Genomic DNA, 22,894 nt, shown 5'->3' on the forward strand with positions numbered 1-22,894 from the left:
TCCTGGGTCTGCCCTGCATGAGTAACTATGTAATCTTCTCCCACACCCTCAGCAGCTTCTCCCAGATCCCCTGCCAGAGCTTCTGACAGGCAGCTGGAGGGGAGGGGAAAGTCCTGCTGCAGCCTCCAGTGGGGAGTCCTGAGGTTTGGGAGTGGGACTGGGAGGGTGGGAGGATGTCTAGTGGGGAGGGGAGGTGGAGAAGCCTTGCCCGGGCCTCTGATGGGGAGGCTGTGAGGGAACGGAAAAGCAGGCCTGCCACTGAGCCTCTGAAGTAGAAGGCAGGGTTGGGGCGAGGGGTACCAGGCTGATGGAGCTACCACCAGAGCAGAACTTTCCTAGGAGGCCCACTGTCCAGATGGGCCTGGGAATGCAGGCGGGCCTCCCTATTTCTGCCCACAGGCAAGGGTGTTCCATTCAGAGGGTGGGTGCTCTGTCCCTATTATTTTGTAAATATTTGGGGTAATTCTTTTTCATATTAATGAGCACTCAGAACTGGCAGTTGCTTAATTCTGACACATTTCATACCAAAAGAAGTGGTGTTAGAGAAGGCTGTGATTATCTGGGGGTAGGTTTTTCTTCTGCGAAGTGGCATTAATAGCTTTCTGTGCACCCTTTGTTATTTTTAAAAAGCGTTCTTATTAGGGAGTTGTCTCTTTGGCTGAAGGTGGAACTGCTAATAATGAGGAAGTCCACGGTCTCAAGGATATATGGGCCTGTGTGTCCACACAGGATATATGGGCCTGTGTGAGATATGGCACTCTTACTTCTCTGGACCTCGGTTTCCTCATCTGTACAATGGAATTAAGGGTAGTTCTTACCTTTCAGGGCTTTTGTGAGCTTTCTCTGAGCTAACATTTGCAAAGCATTTGGCCAGCGTCTGTAAGTGCTCTAGCCTGTTTGCAGTAGGGGAGGCTGCTCTCTGGACGTCCCCGAACCAACATCAGAGCACACCTGGCCAATGAAGCGAGCCGCCCCTCTCTGGCCTCCCTTCCAGGTTTTACATTCTGCACCTGAAGGGTATTGAAAACGATCTTGCCAGACCCAATTCCAGACAGGCCCTTGCTTACCTGTGGGGCGGCATCTTTCTCCCCACCCCCTAGTCCTGGATGCTCAAGACCTCATTGGGCTCCTCCAATAGCCCCAGCCTTTGCTCAAGCCCTGGCCTGGGTCAGAGTCTACCTCTTTTCCACCCCCATGGTTTCTTCATTGCTGCGTTCTTCCCGCAGGTGGGCTGGCACGCCGGACCGGGAGCTGACCCACAATCAAGGTGTCTGCTGCCTCAGGACACTCCCACTCATCTCGAAATGGCGTGGGACGCTGCTCCCTCCTCGCCTTGCCGCTGGCCTGCACCTGGGGTTTTCCAGCAAGGATCCTCAAAGCCCTCCACGTTGGGCTTCTGCGCGTCCCGCCAGGCAGAAGCTGGAGGGGGCGTGACAGAGACTCCTGGCCCCGCCCCGAACACGCCCCTCGGGCCCCGCCCCCTGCAGTGGGCTGTGGCGGGGCTTCAGCTGACGCTGCAGTTCACGTGACCGCTCGCCGGGCGAACATGGCGTCCTCCGCGCGGTGAGTGCTGCTCTTCTCCCTCGCTCTTGTCAGCCTGTGCGGAGAGGGGGCCTCAGTGTTCCTGGCTGGACAGTGGGTCTGAGGCCCCCGGCCCTGGCGGGATTCGCTGTGTGGCCGAGGGCAGCGCGCTGCTTCCTGAGCGCAGGGCGGCGAGGTGCGCGCTCGGAGCCGGGGCCAGCGCCGGCGCTCAAGCCTCCCCTCCGCCCGCTGGCCCTTGGGGGCTGCCTGCGCCCAGGCCTCACCCGTGAGCTTGTGCGGCCCAGTGCGCCACGCCCCTCCAAGAGAAAGGTGGCAACACGGGGCGCCAGACCTCTAGGCGTTACCCCAGAGGGGGCAGTGTTTGAGGTGGGCGTGAAATCCCTCTTTTCCAGAGGGGCACTTCCTCAGTTCCTTCAGGACGCAAATGTCAGCTCCTCAGAGAAGCCTTCCTTAACTACCTGTCACACTTTACTAGATGGTAAACTGGAGTATACTCATTTGTACTTGTCTTCTCCATTTAGAAGGAATAGGCAGGGCCTTACTAGTGTAGTGCCCTGCACACGGTATGTACTCCATAATACTGTATTACCTAGTGAAAAGGGTGGATTGCCCTTGTGGGAGGAAGGACCATGGACCAGTGGGCTCATCCACATGTTGGGGAGATTGTCCCAGGTGAGGGAACATCTGTGCAGAGCAAAGGTTAAGAGATAAAGATTGAGAATTCAGACTGTCCTGGAGATATGAAAGAGAGTGGTGCATCCTTGGCCTAGAGGGTGTGGTGACTCAGATGGCCTCTCAGACTTTGTCCTGACGGGCTAGAACACTGTTACTCTGCTTGGATCTGCTTTTGAAAGAACTTGCTCCCTTGGACCCAGTTTAGTGGGAGGGAGTATTGGTGTGGTCTGCAGGGCACCAGGAAAAGTAGGGATAGGAGAGAGTAGAACCCCAGTATCAGATTGGAAACTAAATGAAAATGGAAAAACTGGTGAATGCATCTGAATGCATCTTTTGGGGCAGTGTGGCAAAATGTAGCATATTAGGATCTCAGTCGATCCTCAAGGTTGGGAGAACTTCAAATGTGCAAATCAAACATTTATTGGACACCTCCAAGAACAGTTTTGGGCCCACCCATAGACTGTTCACAGGCCACAGAGTTAGCTGGATACATGAGTCTCTGTCATCCATCTGTCTGTCTCTGATCTTAGTGTGTGCTAAGGGGGGACAGAGGCTGTAAGGTCATGGTTAACTGTGGGAAGGCCTCATTCCCTGGGTGGTTTTTGGGCTATACCTTAAGCAGTGGGACACAGATTAGGTAGAGAACTATGCAAAGTTCCAGTTGGATGGTAAGGATCTCCGGGTCAGAGTTATGAACCCACCCTGTGGTCATGTCTTGAGAAGAGCGAGAAATAGGTATAGGGTTGGTATCTTTTTGTGGGTCTGTTATCTGAATGGGCCACAGAGTCATAGGAGTTTGGGGGCCTGTGCTTGGTTCAGGACTCCAGGCTGGTCAAAGACCTGCTCCATCTCAGAAGTGTACAGACCAAGCTGGTGATTTAGAGCTGGGCCCAAGGCTTTTACAGGAGAGTTGGTTCTCTGGAGCAGCACACAAGAAATTGTGAGGATGAAACAGTGAGATGGAGATTTTAGAGAGGTGCTAAAATCTCAGGGAGATTGTCAGGGAGATCTGACAGGGCTCAGATGTTTCCAGAGCTATCCTAGGTCTCCTTGGAGAAACCATTCCAGGTTGGTACAGGGCTTCCTTCAGAGACTTAGAGCGAGTGTAAGCCAGAGTCCAGTGGCTTCCTTGTTGGAAAGAGATTTGAGTGTGTTCCTAGCAAAGGCTGGCCCAGAGCAGCAGTGCTCACAGAGATCACGCATAATGAACCATCTAGTCCTCGCCACAGGCTCACAGGGAGTTGGATTTGGTTGCATGCAGGAGCCTACAAGATTGTGGAACAAGGGAAGCCCTGTGTTATTGGTGCTTGGTGAAATGGTGCCACACAAATGTAAGAGGCACTTGTAAATCCGACATCCTGTCCTATTTTCCTGGGTAACCCTCAGTGACTGAGGAAACAAGATACAGGTGGGAAGGGGGACAGGATTTCAAGGAGGAATAGGAAGAAGTAGTTCTAATTCTTTACCCAAGTGGTTCCCAGGGAGCTGTTGTCAACCAACCAAGCGAAAAGCAGATGAGCTGCCCTGGGTGTATGCTTGTTGGGCTGTGGGCCAGGTCAGAGTCAGCGTTCTGGAGAGAAAGTGTTTGAAGGAGTCATTGGCCAGAAGCCCATCCGTTCCTGATGTCAACCTTGTGCTCCTGAGCAAAGGCCTCATGCTGACCCTTGAGGGATATGGGAGTGGTAGGAGTGGGTAGGTCTATGGGAGCCAGGCTGATTTCCCCAGGCCTGATCCTGACTCTGTCCAACCCTCTCTTGGTCCCAGTGTGTGTTGGCTCCTCAGTCCTCCTAAGGGAGAGAGGGAGATGGGGTGGGGGATGCTGACCACTTTTCTTCAGACCCTCTCTGGCCAAGGTGGCCCTGGATAGTCAGATAGCTATATCTACTCAGTACTTGGCCCTGTGCTATAGGCTGAGTGAGAAAACAGCCTTTATTCTTGGGTGCTTAGCAGTGTGGCCCTATCCAGAAGTGGCTTTACATTCTAGCCCAGGGATCTTGTTTTCATCTGTGCTGTGGAACCCCTGATCATCAGTAAAAACTATGTAGCTGTCTTAGTACATTTTGTGTTGCTGTAACAAAATACTTGAGAATGGGAGCTTCATAAAGAAAAGAGGGGGCCAGCCAAACAGTGCAGCAGCTTAAAGTGCCTGCAAGCAGGCACAGGGGCCGGGGGTTCTATCCCCAGGCCTGCCATGCCAACCCTGGCCCCTGGACGCACTGAGACGGCAATTGAGACTGGGTGTGGTGGTGCACGCCTGTAACCCCACCTCTTGGGAGGCGGTAAACAGGCAGATCACTACAAGTCCGATTTAGTAGTGAGAACCTGAACACCCTGTGGAGCCTTCCCTAAAACACACACACACACACACACACACACACACACACACACACAAAAGGTTTATTTTGGTCACAGTTTTAGAAGTTTGATCAGCTGACCACATTAATTGAGGGCCTCATGATGCTTCATAAGGTGGCAGATGGCATCACATTAGGGACCAAGTCTCCAGCATGAGATCTTTTGGGTCAAACCATATCCAAACCATAGCAGCATCCTTTTTGGCTTATCATCACCATTATTATTATTGTTATTTGTAGTACTGGGGAACGAACCCAGGCCTTTGCACTGAGCTACATCCCCAGCCCTTTTTCTAATTATTTTTTTCCTAGAAGCTTTTACTAAGTTGCTAAGTTGCCCAGTGCGGGCTGTAACTTGTAATCCTTTTGCCTCAGCCTCCCAGAGTGCTGGTATTATAATGCTTTTAAACACTGAAATAAATAACAGAGGATTATAAGAAAAACCAGTTATATGTAAATACATATAGCATATTGTAATAATTATTACAATATTAAATAAATTTGTGATATAGTGATACATGTTTCTTTATTAACACTTTAAATAATAAGAGTTACCAAAACATTCAGTAAACTCCTTAATTTTGAAATAGTGATGAACAAAGGTTGAAATACTGTACAGCAGTACTGTGAAATGAAAGTACCTGTGGTTTCTGTAGGTGACATACACGCATGGCTGGTACTGAGTTGCTTACTTTAATCATTGAAAAAATACAAATTTGAATAAGAAGTTGAAAATATACATATATTCTCTCTCTCTGTCTCACTCATCTGAAAAGATGAAGCCTCTAAGTTCTGTCTGAGAATCCTCACAGGTCTGTGGGTCTTGGGTCCAATCCTTCAGGGGGCTGTTGAGGAGAGTGGAGAAGGTGGCATAAAGTAGAGATACCAGCCCAGGCTGCATGTGTCAGGGATGAGTTTCAGACGCAGTAGTGTGACACCCTTCTTGGGGGCTGATACCATATTAAGTTACTCTGTTCTTTGTTCTTGACCCTTAGTGACTGGTTAGGGAGGGCTGCCCTTGGGTGTTCTGTGGTTTTCTTTGAGCCTGGGGCTATTGGCCCACCAACCTGTGTTACTCTTCTTGAACATACTTTGCCCGCAATAAAGTATGCCTTATTTGCCCTAGGATTCAGAGATGTCATGGCCTGTGCAGTGGACTTGTAAGTTATGACTGGTCTTATATAGAGACTCTCAACATGGGTTATGACCAGAACTTACATTTAACTTATAACCAAAGTCTTGATGAATGTCAGGCAGCTTGTGTGGTTATAAACAAAGACTCACGATGTCAGAAAAGCTTATATCAGATGTATGTGTTTATGGACATGATTTTGGTCAGTGCTTTATACAAACACTGATTACTGCTATCTGAATGGCCCCCAGAAAGCTGGAAAAAAAGGAAGGGAAGGGAAAGATAGCCATCACAATTGAAAAGAAGAAGGAAATTGTGGAGAAATATGAGAGTAGCATTCATGTGACCAATCTTGCCAATATGTATGGGCATCTCAACAATCTGCAGAGAAAAGATTTGTGTAAGGAAGCTAGAGTTGCTAAAGGTGTTACTCAAATTAGTAAATCACTATCAACATTGCTAGATGAAGCAGGACTATGATAAGTATGGATAAATGAAAGACACATGGCAAGTTACACACTTTCTGAGTCTGTAATTAGTGAAAAAGCTAGGGCTGTCAGTGCAGATTTCATAAGGGATAATCCATCAATGGGTGATAATGGTGAAACATTTCATGCCAGTAAAGGGTGGTTTCACAATTTTAAAGCAGGATCTGGGTTGATAGCATAACTAGGCATGGTGAAGCAGCCAGTGTTGTTAAAAAGGCTACTGAGAATTACATACACTACTTTGAAATGATGACACAGTGGGTTTTGCTCTCACTAAGTTTTCAACTGTGATGAAACTGGCCCTTTCTAGAAGAAAATGCCCAGGAGAACGTACATTAGCCAAGAAGAGAAGAAAATGCCAGGCCACAAACCTATAAAGGACAGACAGGCTAACCTTATTGGTATAGGCCAATGTGAACAGTGATCTCAAGATAAAGCCTATCTTGGTTCATCACTCTGAGACCCATAGAGTGTTCAGAAAATACAAAGTCATAAAGAATAGGCTAGGAGTCATGTGGAGATCTAATACAAAAGCCTGAGTAACAGGAGTTTTTCTTCTTGAGTGGATCAGGGAGGCTTTTTATCCTATTGTTAAGAAATATCTAGAGGACAAAGGTTTATCACCCAAGGCTCTTCTCATAATGGACAGTGGTCCTGTTCACCCATGAGCTTTGAAAGAATTGGCTGATGAATTTCCATGGCTCTCAGTTGAGTTCTTCTCACCTAATACAAGTCCTTTACTGCAGCCTATAGACCAGCAGGTTATAGCTAACTTTAGGAAGCCATACACCGTCTTGGATATAGATGTAACCCTTAAAGACTTCTGAAAGGAACATTACAACATCCTTGCCTGTGAAGGGTCAAGTGAGAAATCCTGGGCCAGTGTCTCTCTAAGGGCACTGAGATCTGCCTGGAAGAATGTGTGGCCTAAAATTAGAGGAGAGAGACTTTGAAGACTGTATAGAGGAGCCTGAGCCTTCAGTTGACTCTGTGGTGGATGACATTGTTACTATAGCATAGTCCATAGCCTTACAGGTAGACAGTGGTAATTTTGAGGAATTGTTTCCAGAGGAACTTGAGCAACTTCTGGTTGAGCAACAGGGAATGGCAGCCGAGGAGCTTTCTGAAGGGGGTAGCATATGAACAATCCTTGAATCAAGTTCTTCTGAAATAAAGGAGATCTGGAAGAAATGGCCAAAGCCACAAACATTTGTAGAGAAGACTCACCCAGACAGAGAAAAGGCCAATCATTGTGTACACTTGCTTAAAGACAGTGTCATATCATATTATAGAATAGTGTAAAAGAAAAGGCATTAACAGACAACCTTAGACCAGTTTTTAGTTCTGAAAAAGTTGAGACCTAGTGAGCCAGAAGCAATCCTAGTGAGCTACACTCTCTCTGAAGCAGAGAAAGGCACCAGAGAGCCAGATTCCTCATGTTCTTATGGAAGGGTACTCTCCTTTTAAACAGTAACCACCTTCCATTTCATTCTCCCTTCCTGCAAGCCAAAGATGTCAATTTAATGAGGGGTACAATATGAATTTTTTTTTTCTGGTAAACTAGGCACATTATATAACTTTTTGATGAGTGCACTAGGAAAATTATTGGTGTTTCTGGTACATTACATTATACAACCCTTTTTTATGAAAATTATAAAGTTAGCTTTGAGAGGTTTGGGTCACATTATGGGTATTTTCATGATTCCTTAGGGGAAGAATAGTCTTGACTTAAAACCAACTTGAGTTACAACCAGCCCATGTGAATAAACTGAGTTTGTAAGTCAGTAGTGCACTGTACCTTTTAAATTCTGATACCCAGTTAACAAAAGCTCCAGCAAAAACCAGTTGGAGATTCTATATTTTATTGGTGCTACTTGTGCTGAATTTGTAGGTAGCCATCACCTGCCTTGGTTTTGGACCTGTCTTCTGGAGCTTGGCTTACGCTGTGAGCAATCAAAGACCATGTCTCCATAGGCCTTGATTTGGGGTGTCCTGTAACAAATGAATGGCTGTAGGACATTGTTTTACTTGATGAGCTATTCTTCTTAGACCCAGTGCCCAGGACAGGGTGGGCTGTGTTCTGCCTGGGTCCTGCGTGAGATATAAATGCTGTCACCCTTCAGTGTCCAGGGACCCCTCACGTACCCCAATGCACACTTGTTCATATCTGTTATATACAATGGCCAGAAGGCCCCATTCTGGATGCTGTAAGGGAATTAGGCCTCTCAGTGTGCTCTGGACAAGAAGAGGCCTCACCCTTCTAAAACCTTCCAGGTATATGGCTATAGGTCAGTAGAGGCAGTACTTGCTACACTTAAGCTAAGAGTCTGGTCAGAGGGGAATGAGGGGATTTGAGCTGGCCCAGATTGGGCATTTTAACCAGTGATGTTCTTGAGTGTCTCTGGTTGGTGCCCCAGTGTCATTGCCTTTGGATGGATAGGGAATCCACAGAGTCCATTTTCTCCCCCTGTATCCCCTCCCATAGGCTTTACCATGTAAGGGGAAAGGGTTAGGGAGGCCTGGGAAGACCCCTGGGCAAGGCTGCTGGTAGTAGTACCTTCAGTTCCTGTCCTCAGGCCCAGGCTGGGGGCAGTCATGTCACCAGGTTCTTGCTGCTCTTTCATCCTTGTGGTAAGCATGGCAGATAAGCAGCTCTGTGGCTTGGGTCCACCCAACAGTCTGCTCACCCTCCTAGGAAGAAGGAAGGGCACATGCCCAGGAAGGGGAAGTGAGACTGTAGCACCCTGTCATGTGTGAGGCTTTCCAGACCCCTCCATCCTTCCTGGCCTGCAGGGGCTGGAGGGTCCACTTCCTGCCCCTGGAGCTGATGTGGCATCTTCTGATCTGCACAGCCGGGAGTGGGGCCCTTGTGTTGACTGTGGTAGTTGTTTAGTCAGCAGATGCTTACTGAGGGCTTGGTCAGACAGGGTGCTGGGCACAGGATGTAGATGTGCCTAAAGCAGATCCAGTTGGGTGGGTGAAGACCACAGCGTCACTAAGAACACACTACACTTAAGAGATGCACATGTCACCTCATAAAGGACCTGGTCTGAATCCAGGAGTTCACTCAAGGGTGACAAAACAGAACTGGGAGTGGGTTCTGGGAACCTGGGAAAAAGGGGAGAAACTAGCAGCTCAAGATCTGAGGGAGGGCTATACTGTGGCCCAGGGTGGCCTAGGTAGAGATGTGACCCAGTATAGAGTGACTGCACAAAGGAGAAGGAGAGAATTGCAAGTTCGAAGAAGAAATCCAGGGAAGACCGTCTTTAGAAGGTTGCTGGGGGAAAAGCTGTATGGAGCCAGGATGTACTCTTGTGTCACTGCTGTGAGAGCCAGGACCTCTGAGGGTTCCAGGTGAGGTACCTCAGGGCCTCTTTATCCCTATGGTGCTGTGAGGGAAGATGTTACCGCAGTCCCCAGGTAGAGCCCTCTCTGGTCCAGTGCTGGGCTGCCCCTGCCCTCCTGGGGCTCTATGCTCTGTCCCATGGCCAGCTCCTGACTCACCCTTTGCCTTCTGCTGGCTTGCAGGGACCGCTGTTCTTCCTCTCTTGGGTTAGTCCTTCTGCAGATATCTAATCCTGTTCTTTTCTTGTCTGTGGAACTTACATTTTGCCTGAAGAAACAACAATCAAATAATAACTAAGTTAAATAGTGATGAGTACTCTAGAGAGAAATGAGTACAGTAGGAGACTAAGAAGTGAGGTGAGCAGGGTGCCCATGAAAAGCTGCTCTTGGAGGAAGGAGGTGTGTTTGCAGAGGTATGTGGAGTATGAGCTGGGTGAGCTGTGTGTGGACACCTTCGAGAAGAATGTGCCCTCTTGTGACAACAGTGAGGGCCTGAACTTTCTTGGTGTCCAGGGAAGGTGGAGAAGGCTCAGGCTGCAGTGGAGAGAACCAAGGAACACAAGAGAGGCCTGGCCTCTCGTCATATGTGGGCTGGGGAGTAGGTACAGAAGGAAGCCAGTGAGAGCAGGGAGCTTGAGGCCCAGAGAACACCTGAGAGTTCATTGAAATTGTCTAGGTGAGAGGCAGTGAACAGCCATTCTGGGGGAAGAGGTCAGATTTGGGGGGTGGCTAGGGTTGATGGCCTTGCTAATGACAGCAAGAGTGACAGGGAGACAGATAACAAACAAAAAACACACAGATGGCTAGAGCAGCCAGCATGGCTAGGTGCCTTTCTGGTAGCACAAGTAAGTAGGTTTGAATTCTTGTGCAGTGCCTGCTGAATCTGAGGTGAAAGGTCTGAAAGGTGCTGTCAGGGAGCCAGGGAATCTTCCATGAGTGGGGCTCAGTTATGCTGAAGAAGGGATCCTGGGGAGGGGGCGGGGAGGTCTCAGTACCAGGACTAGGCTCCAGAAGGGAGGAGGACTAAGGATGGAGGAGCTAGTGTTGGGCCCGGTTCAGCACAGAGCAGCCCCCAGTGTTATGGGCAGAGTGAGGCTGAGGGAGGACTGGAGCCCCCGACAGACAGCAGCATGGAGTCATTGTGTGTGTGTGTGTATGTGATGTGTAGGGATGATACTGTGAGGGTGGCGACAATCCAGGTTATGAGGTCAGTGACTTGTAGGGAAGGAAACAGAATGCAGGGAGCCTTCTCAGGGGATCCAGTGTTACCTGGGTCAGATGTTGTGTTTCTGGCCAGCCCAGCCTCCTAGGAAGCTCTATGTGAACCCCCAGAGGGTGACAGTTGAGTGGCATCTCTAACCACTGTAGGACTTCCTCCATGGCGCTCCCTTGTGCCCCAGCTGAGCAGATCCAGCTGTCCTTCATTCTGGTGGTGGACCTAGAGCTCAGGGACACGGCAGGGCAGGATGTGGATGACAAGCCCCTGTACTTGCCACACAGCCCAGTGAGGGGCTGTCTCTGGCTCACCAGCAGGTGAAGTTCTGGCCAGCTTGCCACATGTGGATGGGAGTCCTCCAAGGGGCCCAGACCATGGGTGGTGGACATGTTGGAGGTGCAAACGGACCTACATGGGAGAATGCATGCTTGTCTTTGCAGGCCTTCCTTTTCCCTGGGGAATGAGACTTTGCAGGTGCCACTGGCCCTCTTCGCCCTGAACAGGCAACGTCTGTGTGAACGCCTGCGGAAGAATGCAGCTGTACAGGCTGGTTCAGTGGTGGTGCTACAGGGTGGTGAGGAGATGCAGCGCTACTGCACTGATACCTCAATCGTCTTCCGCCAGGTAAGCGGCTCCTGGCCTTCCGTGGGCCTGTTTGTCTCCAGCACTAGCCAAGGAGATATTATGCAGTGGATGTCCTTCAAGGATCCTAGAAGGGGAGGGAGTGGGCAGGGAGCTCATACTCAGTGGGGTCAGTGAGCTCTCAGCAGTAGCTAGGGGCAGAACTATCATTTGTCAAGCCCAGCTCTCTTAGGTCAAGGTATAGAAAGATGATGTTCCTGGGGAGTAGGTCAGCAAAGCTTCGTGGAGGAGGCACCATTCAGCATGGGCTCTAAAGGGCAGGATAAATGCAGACAGCTGGGAAGATGCTGTACACAGGAGTGGTGGTACAGCTGCTGGGGAATGGCAGAGGTATGGTAGGGATGAGCTCCTGGGGCCAGAGTCTGCAGTGAGGGGACCCGGAGGAGGCATGGGCCTGGGCTGATTATTTGAGTAGGAGTCAGAGGCCCTCCATCCCAGCTTGGCCAATGCTAATCCTTGTAGTCTTCCTTGGGCTCAGTTTCCTTCCTTGGGAAGTTCTTCAAGAGCTCCTTGAGATTCTGGGGGCCTTGGCTGAGAATTAGTGGCAATACTCAGTCCCCAGAAACACAGACACTTCCCCACTTCATGGATGAGGAAACTGAGGCACAGAAAGGAAATAGCCTTCTAAGAAGTGGAGCTGAGGTTAGAATCCCATTTTCTGGCTCCATGGCCAGTGCTTTTTCTTCCCACTGCTACACCCAGAGCTGTGGCCTAACCTTGGTGGGAGCTTCAGAACCTCCCTGGAGGCAGGTGGTGTCTGGGGAACATGGCTGTCCAGAGTCTTTGTCAGCAGTGAGACAGGAGAGTGGGAAGGGGAGGAGGCTGTAAGACCTGGTCTCTTGCTGGATCCTGGCGGCGCAGTAGGGAGGGCACAGATAGGCTGAGGTCTGCTGCCAAGGATACGATTGCAAAGGGCTTTGTATGGGAGGCTCCAGCCCGAAGGGCCCCTGCCCTCCACCCCATTGTCCTTGTAGCTTTGTGTCTGCAGTCGCTGGCTGCCAGTGGTATGGAAGCCTAAGGCTTTCTCAGACTAGTCTCACCACTTCTGGAGGTCTATGTATTCTTAGTAGAAAGCAGTTTCCTAGCTGGGCTTGGTACTGTAAGCCTGTGACAACCCCAGCATTCTGTGAGACCAAGGCAGGAAGGAGGAGATATTTAAGCCCAACCTGAGCAACTTAGTGAGACCCTGACTCAAAATAAAAAATAAAAGAATGGCTATGCGTGTAGCTCGGTGCAGAGGCCCTGTATGGATCCCGTTTGGTTCAGTCCTCAGTACAACAACCAATAAAAGCAACCAGTTTTCCAACTTCAGTTGTAGTCTTCCTCCCTGATGCTTCCCAGGTTCGTCCCAGCAGAGCTCCTCCACCTCATGTCCAGGTGGCGTGTTTAGCTCAGTGCCATTCTCAGCTCTCCTGGCGGTAGAAAGGGGGAAGTAAACAGTCCTCCAGTTTGATATAGACATTGAACTGGACCTGTGAGGCTTTGTGGAACTATGTTCCAGGGAGCCCGGGCCTGGATCTGGGGACTGCGGGTGTGGGAGGACTGGGGCACACATACAGATCACCAGAGAGGGCTGCAAGCAGGGTCAGAGGAGCCGCCAGGCCACCCCTGCCACCCTGACAGGGCACGATGGGCAGCCCGTAACTGAAGCTGGAAGGGCTGTGTGGGAGCGGGGGTCAGTTCTGGTTCTGGGAGGAAGAGAGTTCAAGCCCTTCTCTGGAAAGGAAGCATTCAGATCACTGCTCACCTCCCCTTGAGCCTCATGTTGTCACTGGTGATGAGCCTCCTCGTTCCCCCACAGGAGTCCTTCTTCCACTGGGCATTCGGTGTCCTTGAGCCGGGCTGCTACGGCACCATTGATGTTGATACCGGCAAGTCGACCCTGTTTGTGCCCAGGCTTCCTGCCAGCTACGCCACCTGGATGGGAAAGTAAGGAGCGGTGTCTGCGTCGTTACTGCAGTTGCTGACCCCTGGCCCGTTGGGGTGGCAGGATGGGGGCAGGAGCACAGGGCCTGGCCTGTGGGTGGGTGGCTGGATTCAGAGGCAGAAGGGAAGGCTGGTGGTCGGGCCCTCTGCCAGTGCCTCAGTTGGGAAGGAGCATAGATTGGAGGCACAGTTTGCAGATCTTGAAATTGAAGTTTCCAGTTGAGTTGAAATACCTCAGTCCAGGGACTGGTCGCTTCCTCTTGGCCTCGGGTAGAGTGACCTACATGTGTCCTTGTGGTAGATTTGGCTGGGTCAGGGAGAGCAGTCTGGGGGCCTCTCTTGGCGCTCTGCCACTCATGTGCAGGGCATTCAATCATGTCTGTCTGTGGCACAGATGAGCCTGTCTGTGAGAGTGTGGAAGCTTCAGACTGTTTTATGACAGGTGTGGGTCCAGAGGCTGGGCCTGGCCCCTTGGGAGAAGTTCTCCCCTCCCCCAACCTCTCATCCTTCTGCCCTATCCCACCAGCTTATACCCTTCCGGGAGCCAGGGGCCATCCCTGCCCACTCACAAGCGCTGAGGCAGCAGCTGTACTTAACCAGGGATGTTTGAGGTGATCAGAGGATCCCGCTAAATGTTCCCCACCTTCCAGCCTGTCATTTCTGCCTGGAGAGTGATTATTCTGAGCTAATGTGTAAATTGCAGCCTTCACTGCCTGGAGCCCCAGAAGACTCATTACCAGGTGGGCCGCTGAGTCTATAGCTGGTTTGAATGACAAGGCACTTGGCTGTTGCAGGGACTCCAGTCTCTTTTCAGAGGGCCAGAGCCCTGTGGAGCTTGCCCAGACTTCCTCTGTTTCACCTGCCAGCCCTTCCTGCCCTATCCTTCAGGTCCCTTCAACACAAGGCCACAACATTTATTGTTGGCCCTGACTTATTGTTGGGGCTGTTGGGGTGCGGGGTCAGAGCCCACAGGTGGACATCAGTTCTGCTCGAAGGCCACTTGGCAGAATCCTGGCTTGGCCCTGGGCCTTCGGCTTTGTTGGGAAGACTCCGTTTTGGCAGAATTGGCAGCAGAAGAGAAGCAGGCTCTGTTTCCCTTGGGGTATGTTTCCTCAGGAGAGAGAGAGAAGTGGACATGTCCCATCTAGCTGGGTTTTGGAGGGAATGGCTGGTGTCGCAGTTACTTTTCTCTCATTGCTGAGGCAAAATACCCGACACCCAAAATTAAGGAAGCAAAAGTTTATTTAGCTCACAGTTAGTGGAGGTTTCAGTCCATACTTGACTGGCAGAGTGCCACATGACAGGGCAGCAGTTCATGGCAGCTGAAAAGAGCAAAGGCAGGAGCAGCAGCAGCGGCCTCTCTCTCCCCCTTATATTGTATTCAGGCCATTTGCCCCAGGGCGGGTGCAGCACTCACACCCGGCATTGAATCATGAATTAATTACATAATTACAAACTCTAGAAGCCTGTCCCAGTGACTGCCTGAGGCTTGGGGGGTGAGGAACAACTAGAAATAAACCATAACAGCTGGGCTGCGACTGAGAGGCCTCACCTGATGCTGCTTCTCTTCCTGGTGTCCTTTATTGTCCACCTTTATTCCATCCATGGCTGCCATATTATGAAGAGGAATCACTCTCTCAGCGTGGTGTTGTGGCCAAACTGGGGCCTGGTCTTACTGGAGCTGTGATTGGAAGCTGGGTTTACCAGTGGTTCAGTGTGGCCTCCACGAGGAGGTCACAGGGCTCATGAGTGGCCCAGTCACTGGGTAGGATTCCAGTTCCCTCCTGTGAAACAGTGGTGACACTGGTGGTGAGGCTCCACTGGGGCTGTTGTTACAGTTGTGGTCACTATGGGATGGTAACATGTATGACACTGCCATGAGGTGGTGATGATGCCAGAGGACAGATAGATCCCAAAATTCAGAAATGGCCGCAGAAATGATTTTGGACAGTGACTGTCAAAAAGTGGAGTTTGTGGCCTGGGGAGATAGCTCAGCAGTCTAAGCGCCTGCCTGGCAAGCACAGGGACCCAGGTTTAGTCCCCAATACGTGCTGGCCCTGGAACCCTGCGTACACTGTCCTGGCCCTGAAACCCAACATGGTAACACAGGCCTATAATTCTAGCACTAGGGAGGCTGAGATAGGAGGGTTACTAAAAGTCTGAGCTGTGTAGCAAGACCCTGTACCAAATAAATAAATAAATATATATATATATATATATATATATATATTTAAAAGTGGAATTGGTTTCCTTCTTGCTTGCTGTATGACCTCTGAAGCCAGACCATGAGGGGTGCTGTGGCTTCCACCTGGTTCCCCTCAGGGTGAGTCACCTTGAAGCCAGCTGCTTCATCATGAGGAAGCCCAGACTGATAGTCAGTACCGGCCTCCGCTCTAGTGAGCCTCCCTGTGGGTTCAAGGCCAGCCTCCAGGTCTTTCTGCTCAGGCCCTAGATGTCATGGAACAGAGCTTAGCACTACTGTCTGGACTCTGTTCCTGATCTTGAGAATCTGTGACCGTGAGAAATTATTTTCCCTCCACTGAGCATCCAGGTAGCCCTAATAACCAGAACAACCTTGATAAAGAATTTAGATTTGGTTTCTGTAACAGAATCCTTTCTCCACCTGGATGAGACCCCATGAGCTGAGTTGTAGCTTCAGCCTTTGCTATGAGTGGTATGTCTTGGGAGTACATTAATCGGGGCCCTTGTGCTCAGTAGCCTTGGGCCATGCATGGCACTTACAATTTTGACCTAGCCTCCCTGTGCACCTCTCCAGGGCTCAGCCTTCTGGCTCAGAACTTGTTAAGATGTCTCTGCTCAGCTGGTTCAGGAGTCACAGCAGATGCCTCTTGCTGTGAGCTGTGGGAATGGACAGTGGTGGAGGAACACAGCCTCAGGGAAGGTTTGATCAGGGTAGCAGTAGCATCTCCCCTGCACTTTCTGTCTGGAGAGATAGTGGGATTTTGAGTTAATCTTCCCTTCTATTTTCTTTTATGAAGAGCTGGCTTTGGCAAGAAATCAGAGAGGGCTGCCTATGGGTTGAGAGTGGTCATTCTGTGAGGCTGTGGGAGGAGGGGCTGCCTCACAGCTCCACCATCCCATGGCTGTACCTGAGTGAATATCTGCCCACATCCACCATCTGGGAAGCCAAATGGTGTTTGACTTGAGGGTTGAAATCCCAGGACCTGATTGGTCAAGGACCAGCTGTCAGCAGTTGGCTTTTCTGGAGTGTACTCTTCACTGATACAGGAATAATATGTTGTGCCTTGGCCACAGCTGGGTTCCAGAGAGGCTGTTAAAAAGTTTTGCTTTCATTTGCCCCTGCTTTGCCTTGCCAGCTCATTGTGTAGTGCAGATAAACAGCCTTGGATGACCTTGAGGGTGCAAGTGGGTCTGAGGGACTGGTCTCCCTGCTGAAAAAGGCTCGGTGTATGCACTCAGCAGGCCACACGGCAGCCTCCATCCTGAGGGAGAATCTGGCCCCACAGGTGAGATGGAACCTTGTCTTCTGCAGCCTTGGTGCCCTGTTGTGGCCACTCCTAGTGGCCCTTCCCCTCCCTCTGCTTGGGGTAACCTTCTCCAAGTCCACCTGGCTTGAGTCTTTGAGAAAGAAGGCACAGTTATAATGGGGCAGGGACAAAGGGGCTAGTTGTTTGGCCTCAACTTGAGGGGTGGCCAGATCTGATGTGGGTGCTTCCAGAACCTCTCATGATCAATAAAGCACCGAGAGTGAGGCTGACGGGATTACTTGGCCTTTGCAGTCAAAACCCACCAGACCGAACATCTGACCTTCAGCTCCTCAGCTTCCTTCTGAGTCTGTATTTGATGGCTTTTGAAAATCCATCTGGCAGATCCTGCAACCCAAAGTTACCCAGGAAAACAATACCCTGTCTGCAGGATCCTCCACTTCCTGTGTAAACTGTCCAGCTGTTAGTGCTGTAGACACTCAGGGGCCGGCTGGCAGCTGGAGGCTGGCCTGTTCTCGTCTGAGGCCCTCTTTGGAGCACAAAGGCGGGAGCTTCTAATTCAATTTTATTTGGAGTCTTTGTTCACAAAAATGTGATGCTTTTTGGATGTGAGAGTGCTTTCTGTCATATCCTATTAGAGTTAAGCTTAGCCAGTTTTGGCTGCTGGGTATCTGGGGTCCTCAGAGCAGCTAGGAAATCACCTCTGTAACTCAATGCCCTGTGCAGCTGTAGAGCACATAGCGGGTGAGTGACTTGGGCCTGAGGAGAAACCCTCCCAGAACCTCTGCAGGTTGGCTGTGTTCTACCCCATCCCTGGCCAAACCCTACAATGAGAGTGTGCCTGGCCCAGGTTTGCAGGAAGGAGGTATTTGGCTTCCTGAGTGCAAGTGGCCCAGGAGGTGTAGCAAGGTAATATCTCCAGGCCGAGAACCTGAGGTTTCAGCCTGGCTCCTTTATCATGGGGCCCACTGTGGGGTGTACATGCATGGTGAGTTTGTGCAGTGGGGTGTATATGCAGGTGTGGAGGGCATATGAGGTGTGATGCATATAGGCTATTGTGGTAATGGAGGATGTATGTAGCATGTGTGTCTGTGGGTTTTCATGGCACTGTCCCCCATGTACACATACACACACCAGAGGTCACAGGGACCAAAGTTTCCTCAGTCTCACTCTGGCTGCCCAGAATCCCTGTGCTATTAGGGAGGGTGCCTGGGGTCCTCTTTAACGGGCAGAGCCCTTCCTGAGAAGGGACTGATGGGGCATCTTTTGCTTTTCCTGGGCAGCCTGCTCCAGACACCCCCTAGCACCTCATAATCTCTAGCTGTGCTCACCCCTGGGGCAGACCTGTCTTGATTACTTCTCTGTAGGCAGTTGCTGTCCCACCGGGGGGCCTGTCTGAACCTGAGTGTCTAGGAAGAAGGGCTGCCACTTGCCCACAGGTGAGGTCTCCAGCACCAGATGCCTGCATTTCTCTGGAGAGGGCTGCTTTCTCTTTGACAACCTAATGACACCCTGAAATGGTTGCCGACTTCCACTCCAGAGCAAGTGCCGCCGTGTTTTGCTGTGAAGGGAATGAAAGGCAGCGGTATTATCTGGGGCTGAAGGCAGCTCTGGCTGCTGGAAATTGATGGTGACTGCTGTAATTTGGCCCTATTACTTATTCATTAACTGTATGCAGGTGGTCAGCCAGCCGCCAAGACTTGCTCTTTGAAATTTCATTTTCTGGAGGGCTCCATCCCATCTACGTCGGGGGGCATTAATTTCACGTCTCCTTCCCACACAAAGCCTCACACAGGGTGCTGGTGCTCAACACACAGGGATCAGGCATTGGTTCTGACTCTGAACTTAAACTTGTGCCTTGGCCCAGCCGCTGGCAGAGCAGGCCTGCTCACACCAGTGTCCCTGAACACAGACACCCGAAGGCAAGATCCTGTCTAGTGAGGGGACTTCCAGCAATCTGTCCCTTGCACCTAAATGGGGCAAGCATGTTCCCTGGACTGTCTTTCTGGTCTGCTTCTTTTTATTGTCTGCCATATAATGGAGCCTAGAATGAGCTGCCTTTGCTGGACTCCAGACTCCAGATGGGGTGGGGGCTAGACCCCCCAACCGTCCACCTCCTCCCCTGGCCCTTGGTGTGCTCAGAGCCACTCAGTGACCTAGCCAGCCAGCTTGGCAGGGCTGAAGTGGCCACAAACCCTTCCAAGTCATCACCACCGAGCCTTCTGTGGCTGGTTTGAAGCAGTAGCCTGGCATGTGTATCCCTTTGGGTGACATTTAAATGATTTTTACTATAATTAACCCCAAAATATGAAAAAGTAAGTACTATTCAAACTTAATTATCTCTGCCCTTTAAAAAAGAATGAAATGCACAGTGCAGACAAGCTGCTTCAGCTCTTCAGATTTTATCTGTTGGATGGTTATTCGTGTCAAGAACCAGGTCTATGGCTAGGGAGGTACTTTTAGGCCCCTGAGGCCCAGCTTGCACCCTGGCTAGCCTGTGTCCTTACTTCACTGAGGGGGACAAGAGCCACCTGAGCAGAGGGCACTGGCTGGGGGTAGGGGCAGCCAGTGCTTGAGCCAACATCTTCCTGATTTGGGCAGAGCAGCAGGCTCCCGTGGGCTGGGTGACCCTTGCCCTACCTTGGCTCCTGCAGCCACCATTTGAGAAGTGGCTAGGGACCATCCACAGATTGTAGCTTCCCTGTATTCACCTCCGCTTTGCTGCCACTTCTTTTAATTATTAAGCCCTTGACTTTGGTGCACTGCCTGGAGACCTCTCCAAGCCTCTGGTCTCTTAACTTTAGTGTCCTAACTAGCAAGACTCACCAGGTGGAAAGGAAAGGGAAGAGGAGGGGAGGAGAAAGGAGGGAAGGGAAAGAAAGGGAAGCACAGGGAAGGAGGACTTTCCCTGGTGGCTTCCCTCAGCAAGGTGGGAAAGCTGAAGGGCTTCAGGCCTCCACAGAAGTGGAGGTGACTGGTCAGATGTCCAACTACATAGTGGCCAAGATGCCCTCTATAGGAAGCCATGGGGGCTGGTCTCAAAATCAGATCTTTTGTACTTCCTGTATCTGTTAGGGGTTTGCTTTCCACACCTGTCACAACTGGAGGTGTTGAAGTGACATGGACCAAGCTGGGTTTGGGGCTTTGCTGAGTATGTAGGCACCTGTCTGCATCGAGCTGGGACAGTCAGAGTGGATATGGTGGCAGACACCCAGAAACGCATGTTGGTGATGACCCTGCCTCTTGCTTTTCTGGCTCCTGCTTCTGTGCTGTTTACAGGGTCAGGGTCCACGCAGTGTTAAGAGTGTCACAGCTCAGCAGCTGAGGGTGTGCAAGCTTATGGTATGCCAGCCCTTCAGCCGGGAGCTCCAGAATCCAGGCAAGGTGTTTGTCATCTGTTTTTACCTTGAGCTACTTGCATCTGTGCTAATGGAGGTGTCAGACCATGGCCACTTAACTTTTGAGTCCTGTCTCACATTTGGAAGCTAATGTGACTGAATTGTGCACATTTAATTAACGGTAGGAGCTTGATGCCTAGTGATCACTTCAGAGGCAGAAAGAGAAAACTCAAAGGGCACTGTGGGCTGCAGCAAGTGGCTGATCTCAGAGACCTAAGTTCTTGGCCTGAAGTGAGTTTTCTGTCTGGTCCAGCTTGCTTGGTATGTCTGTGAGCTCTCTGCTGCTGGTTCTACAGCCCACCCCTGTGCCCCGAGTCCTGAAGCTCTCTCCCTCCCCTCCTTCACCTGGGGCTCCCAGGAACCCCTCTCATTTGCAAACCCCCCAAGGGCACAGGCAGCAGAATCTAAAAGCCATCTGCTATGCTTTCTCTGAGGCCCTGTGGGATGTGACACCTGCTGATGACAAATGAGACCATAGCCATTCTGGGGGTGGGGGAGGGTGGGGGCAGCTCCTCTGTGATGATGTGGAGGCCAGGTGTGGGACTGCACAGGATGGTGTGTCCATGCGTCATTGGACTTGGCTGGTGACAGTCTCTCCTCTCTGTGGCTGGTGACAGCCTGTGCCCATACACTCTGTGTTCCTCATATGTAAGCTCTGTTGCCAGCAGTGACATTGACTCATCTGCTGACTGAGAGCCTGAGGCTGGGGGTGGCGCCATGCTGGTCCCAAGCTGGAGGTCTGCCCAGTATTGCTGTGACCCAGGGTCCAACCAACCTCATTCAGTCTGTCTCTTCTCCCTGGCTGGTTTTTCAGGATTGATGAGTAAGCTTGAGTTTTTCTACTCACATTGAGTAAGACTGATACTGACTTAGTTAAAATGTTAATTTGTTATCTTTCCTTTAAAGAGATTCCATGCAAGACTGGGAGGTAGCTTGTTTTGTGCCCTAAAGGGTGGGGCCTCATGGCTGGTGCCCTTGAACTCTCTGGAATAGAGGGAAATGGTGGGTGCAGGGGGCATTGTCTGCATCTGCCTGCCCCAGGCAGCCAGAGCCACAGAAGAGTGGAAGCCAGATGCCATGAGGTTGGCAAGGAAAGCGGGGTGAGTCAGTGGTCACTGTCTCCCAGTGTCCTTTGAGTCTGAGTCTGTGCTGTACAGACCCAACTTGGTGCTAGGTACCAGCTGTGATAGGGACAGGTGTGGAGCTGTAGGATTTGTGCTTATTGGGCAGGGTGGTGCCCATACCAAGCCTTGACCTTGGCATTCCTTGTGCTTCCTTCTGAGGATCCATTCCAAGGAGCATTTCAAGAACAAATATGCTGTGGATGATGTCCAGTACACAGATGAGGTGAGTTGCTGACACCAGCAGAGCAGCTCTGGGTTACCAGTAACTCCTGTACTTCAGGACTTCCTCTTCTCCTACTACCACAACCGAAGGACGCTGCCACTTGGCTGTCCACCGCACAGGAGCAACCTTGTTTAGAAAGAGCAACTCAGACCTTTCCAGTGTGAAGAAGCCAGTTGGCCTAGCTACTGCCTCTGGCTCAAGTGAAGCATTTGATGACCTGAATTTTGCCACTGAGATGTACTAGAGGAGGACATCTCTGAGAGTTAGCCAACTACAGTGGGGACACAGATCTGACCAAAGTTACTACTGGTGTTGACCTGGGCCTCCCCACAGGTCCTCACCATCTTCACGTGCCACTGCTAAAGGAGCCCTGGACTGTGGAAGGCTGGTGGGGTCAGCTGAAGTTAGGGCAGGGCTCTGACTCAGGTGTGGCCCCAGCCAGGAGTCCAGTAGTTTGAGTGACCAGATGAGTAAGAACCCCCACCCCCACCCCAACACTGCAGCCATGGCCTAGCACACAGAAGGTCTCATTGCTCTATCCCTGGGCACTGTCATAGCCCCTATATGCTTTGTAAGTCTGTGTTGGATAGAATGGGAATCACTGGAGATCTGACTCAGACCTGACAGGACCATCTAGATGGGGGCCCTATGGCCACATTTCCCCAGACATGAGTCATATGTGGATAAGCTAAGAGCTGGAGCTACACAGTGGAAGTGTCTAGGGGAGGCCAAGCAGCTCCTCTTGCTCTGGGGCAAGACACAACCTGTGTCAGGGAATGACATAACCAGGTAAGATCCCGGGATCCTGGCCAGGCACCTAGCACTATGAGGAACTGCTCTCTCTCCAATCACTGTTGGGACCCTGCCTGGGCCTGCCTGCTTGGGGATGGACAGTGGTCCTTGACCCCATGGAGTCCAGCCTCAGTACCATCCTGTGCATAGGCAGGCCCAGCCCTGTCTCCAGTTCTGCAGTTCTGGAATGCCACTTCCATTTCTCTGACTGTTGAGATCTTCCACTGAGCCTTCCTTGAACTCTAGGGGACATGTTGACGTTGTAGGTACTGGCATTGATCTGCAGCAAGCCCTTTGTCGACTCACATTGTTGTTGCAGTGCCTTTGCCCAGTCCTAGGGATGTTCAGGGCATCAGAGGTGGTTGAGACCTCAGACTCCACCCAGCAGCACAGGACAGTCCAGCACAGGAAGTAACTACATAGGTGAATAGTCATTGTAGTGTAGACCCCTTGTCAGGGGTCCCCAGGTACACCTCAGTGAGGAACTCTTGCTTTGTCAAGCTGTAACAGCCCGTGTCAACAGCACCTTGTGCTCAGTTGGATCATGGAGAGGGAGGCAGCTTTTGATGA

At 51.0% G+C, this 22,894-nt stretch overlaps 1 protein-coding gene across 1 annotated transcript in view; it reads left to right on the plus strand.

Annotated features, from left to right (window-relative positions):
• Positions 1–1,509: 1,509 nt before the first annotated feature.
• Pepd (peptidase D) overlaps positions 1,510–22,894 on the plus strand; it is a 131,557-nt gene continuing 110,172 nt past the window's right edge. The window contains exons 1-4 of the mRNA XM_004636732.2: positions 1,510–1,563; positions 11,193–11,376; positions 13,196–13,323; positions 21,469–21,532. Of these exons, the coding sequence (XP_004636789.1) occupies positions 1,547–1,563; positions 11,193–11,376; positions 13,196–13,323; positions 21,469–21,532 (393 nt within the window). The 5' untranslated portion in view covers positions 1,510–1,546. The remainder of the gene's footprint in view (positions 1,564–11,192; positions 11,377–13,195; positions 13,324–21,468; positions 21,533–22,894) is intronic.

This window comes from Octodon degus, unplaced genomic scaffold (genome assembly GCF_000260255.1).
Source record: "Octodon degus isolate 3935 unplaced genomic scaffold, OctDeg1.0 scaffold00083, whole genome shotgun sequence".
In the NCBI taxonomy this organism is placed as follows: Eukaryota; Metazoa; Chordata; class Mammalia; order Rodentia; family Octodontidae; genus Octodon; species Octodon degus.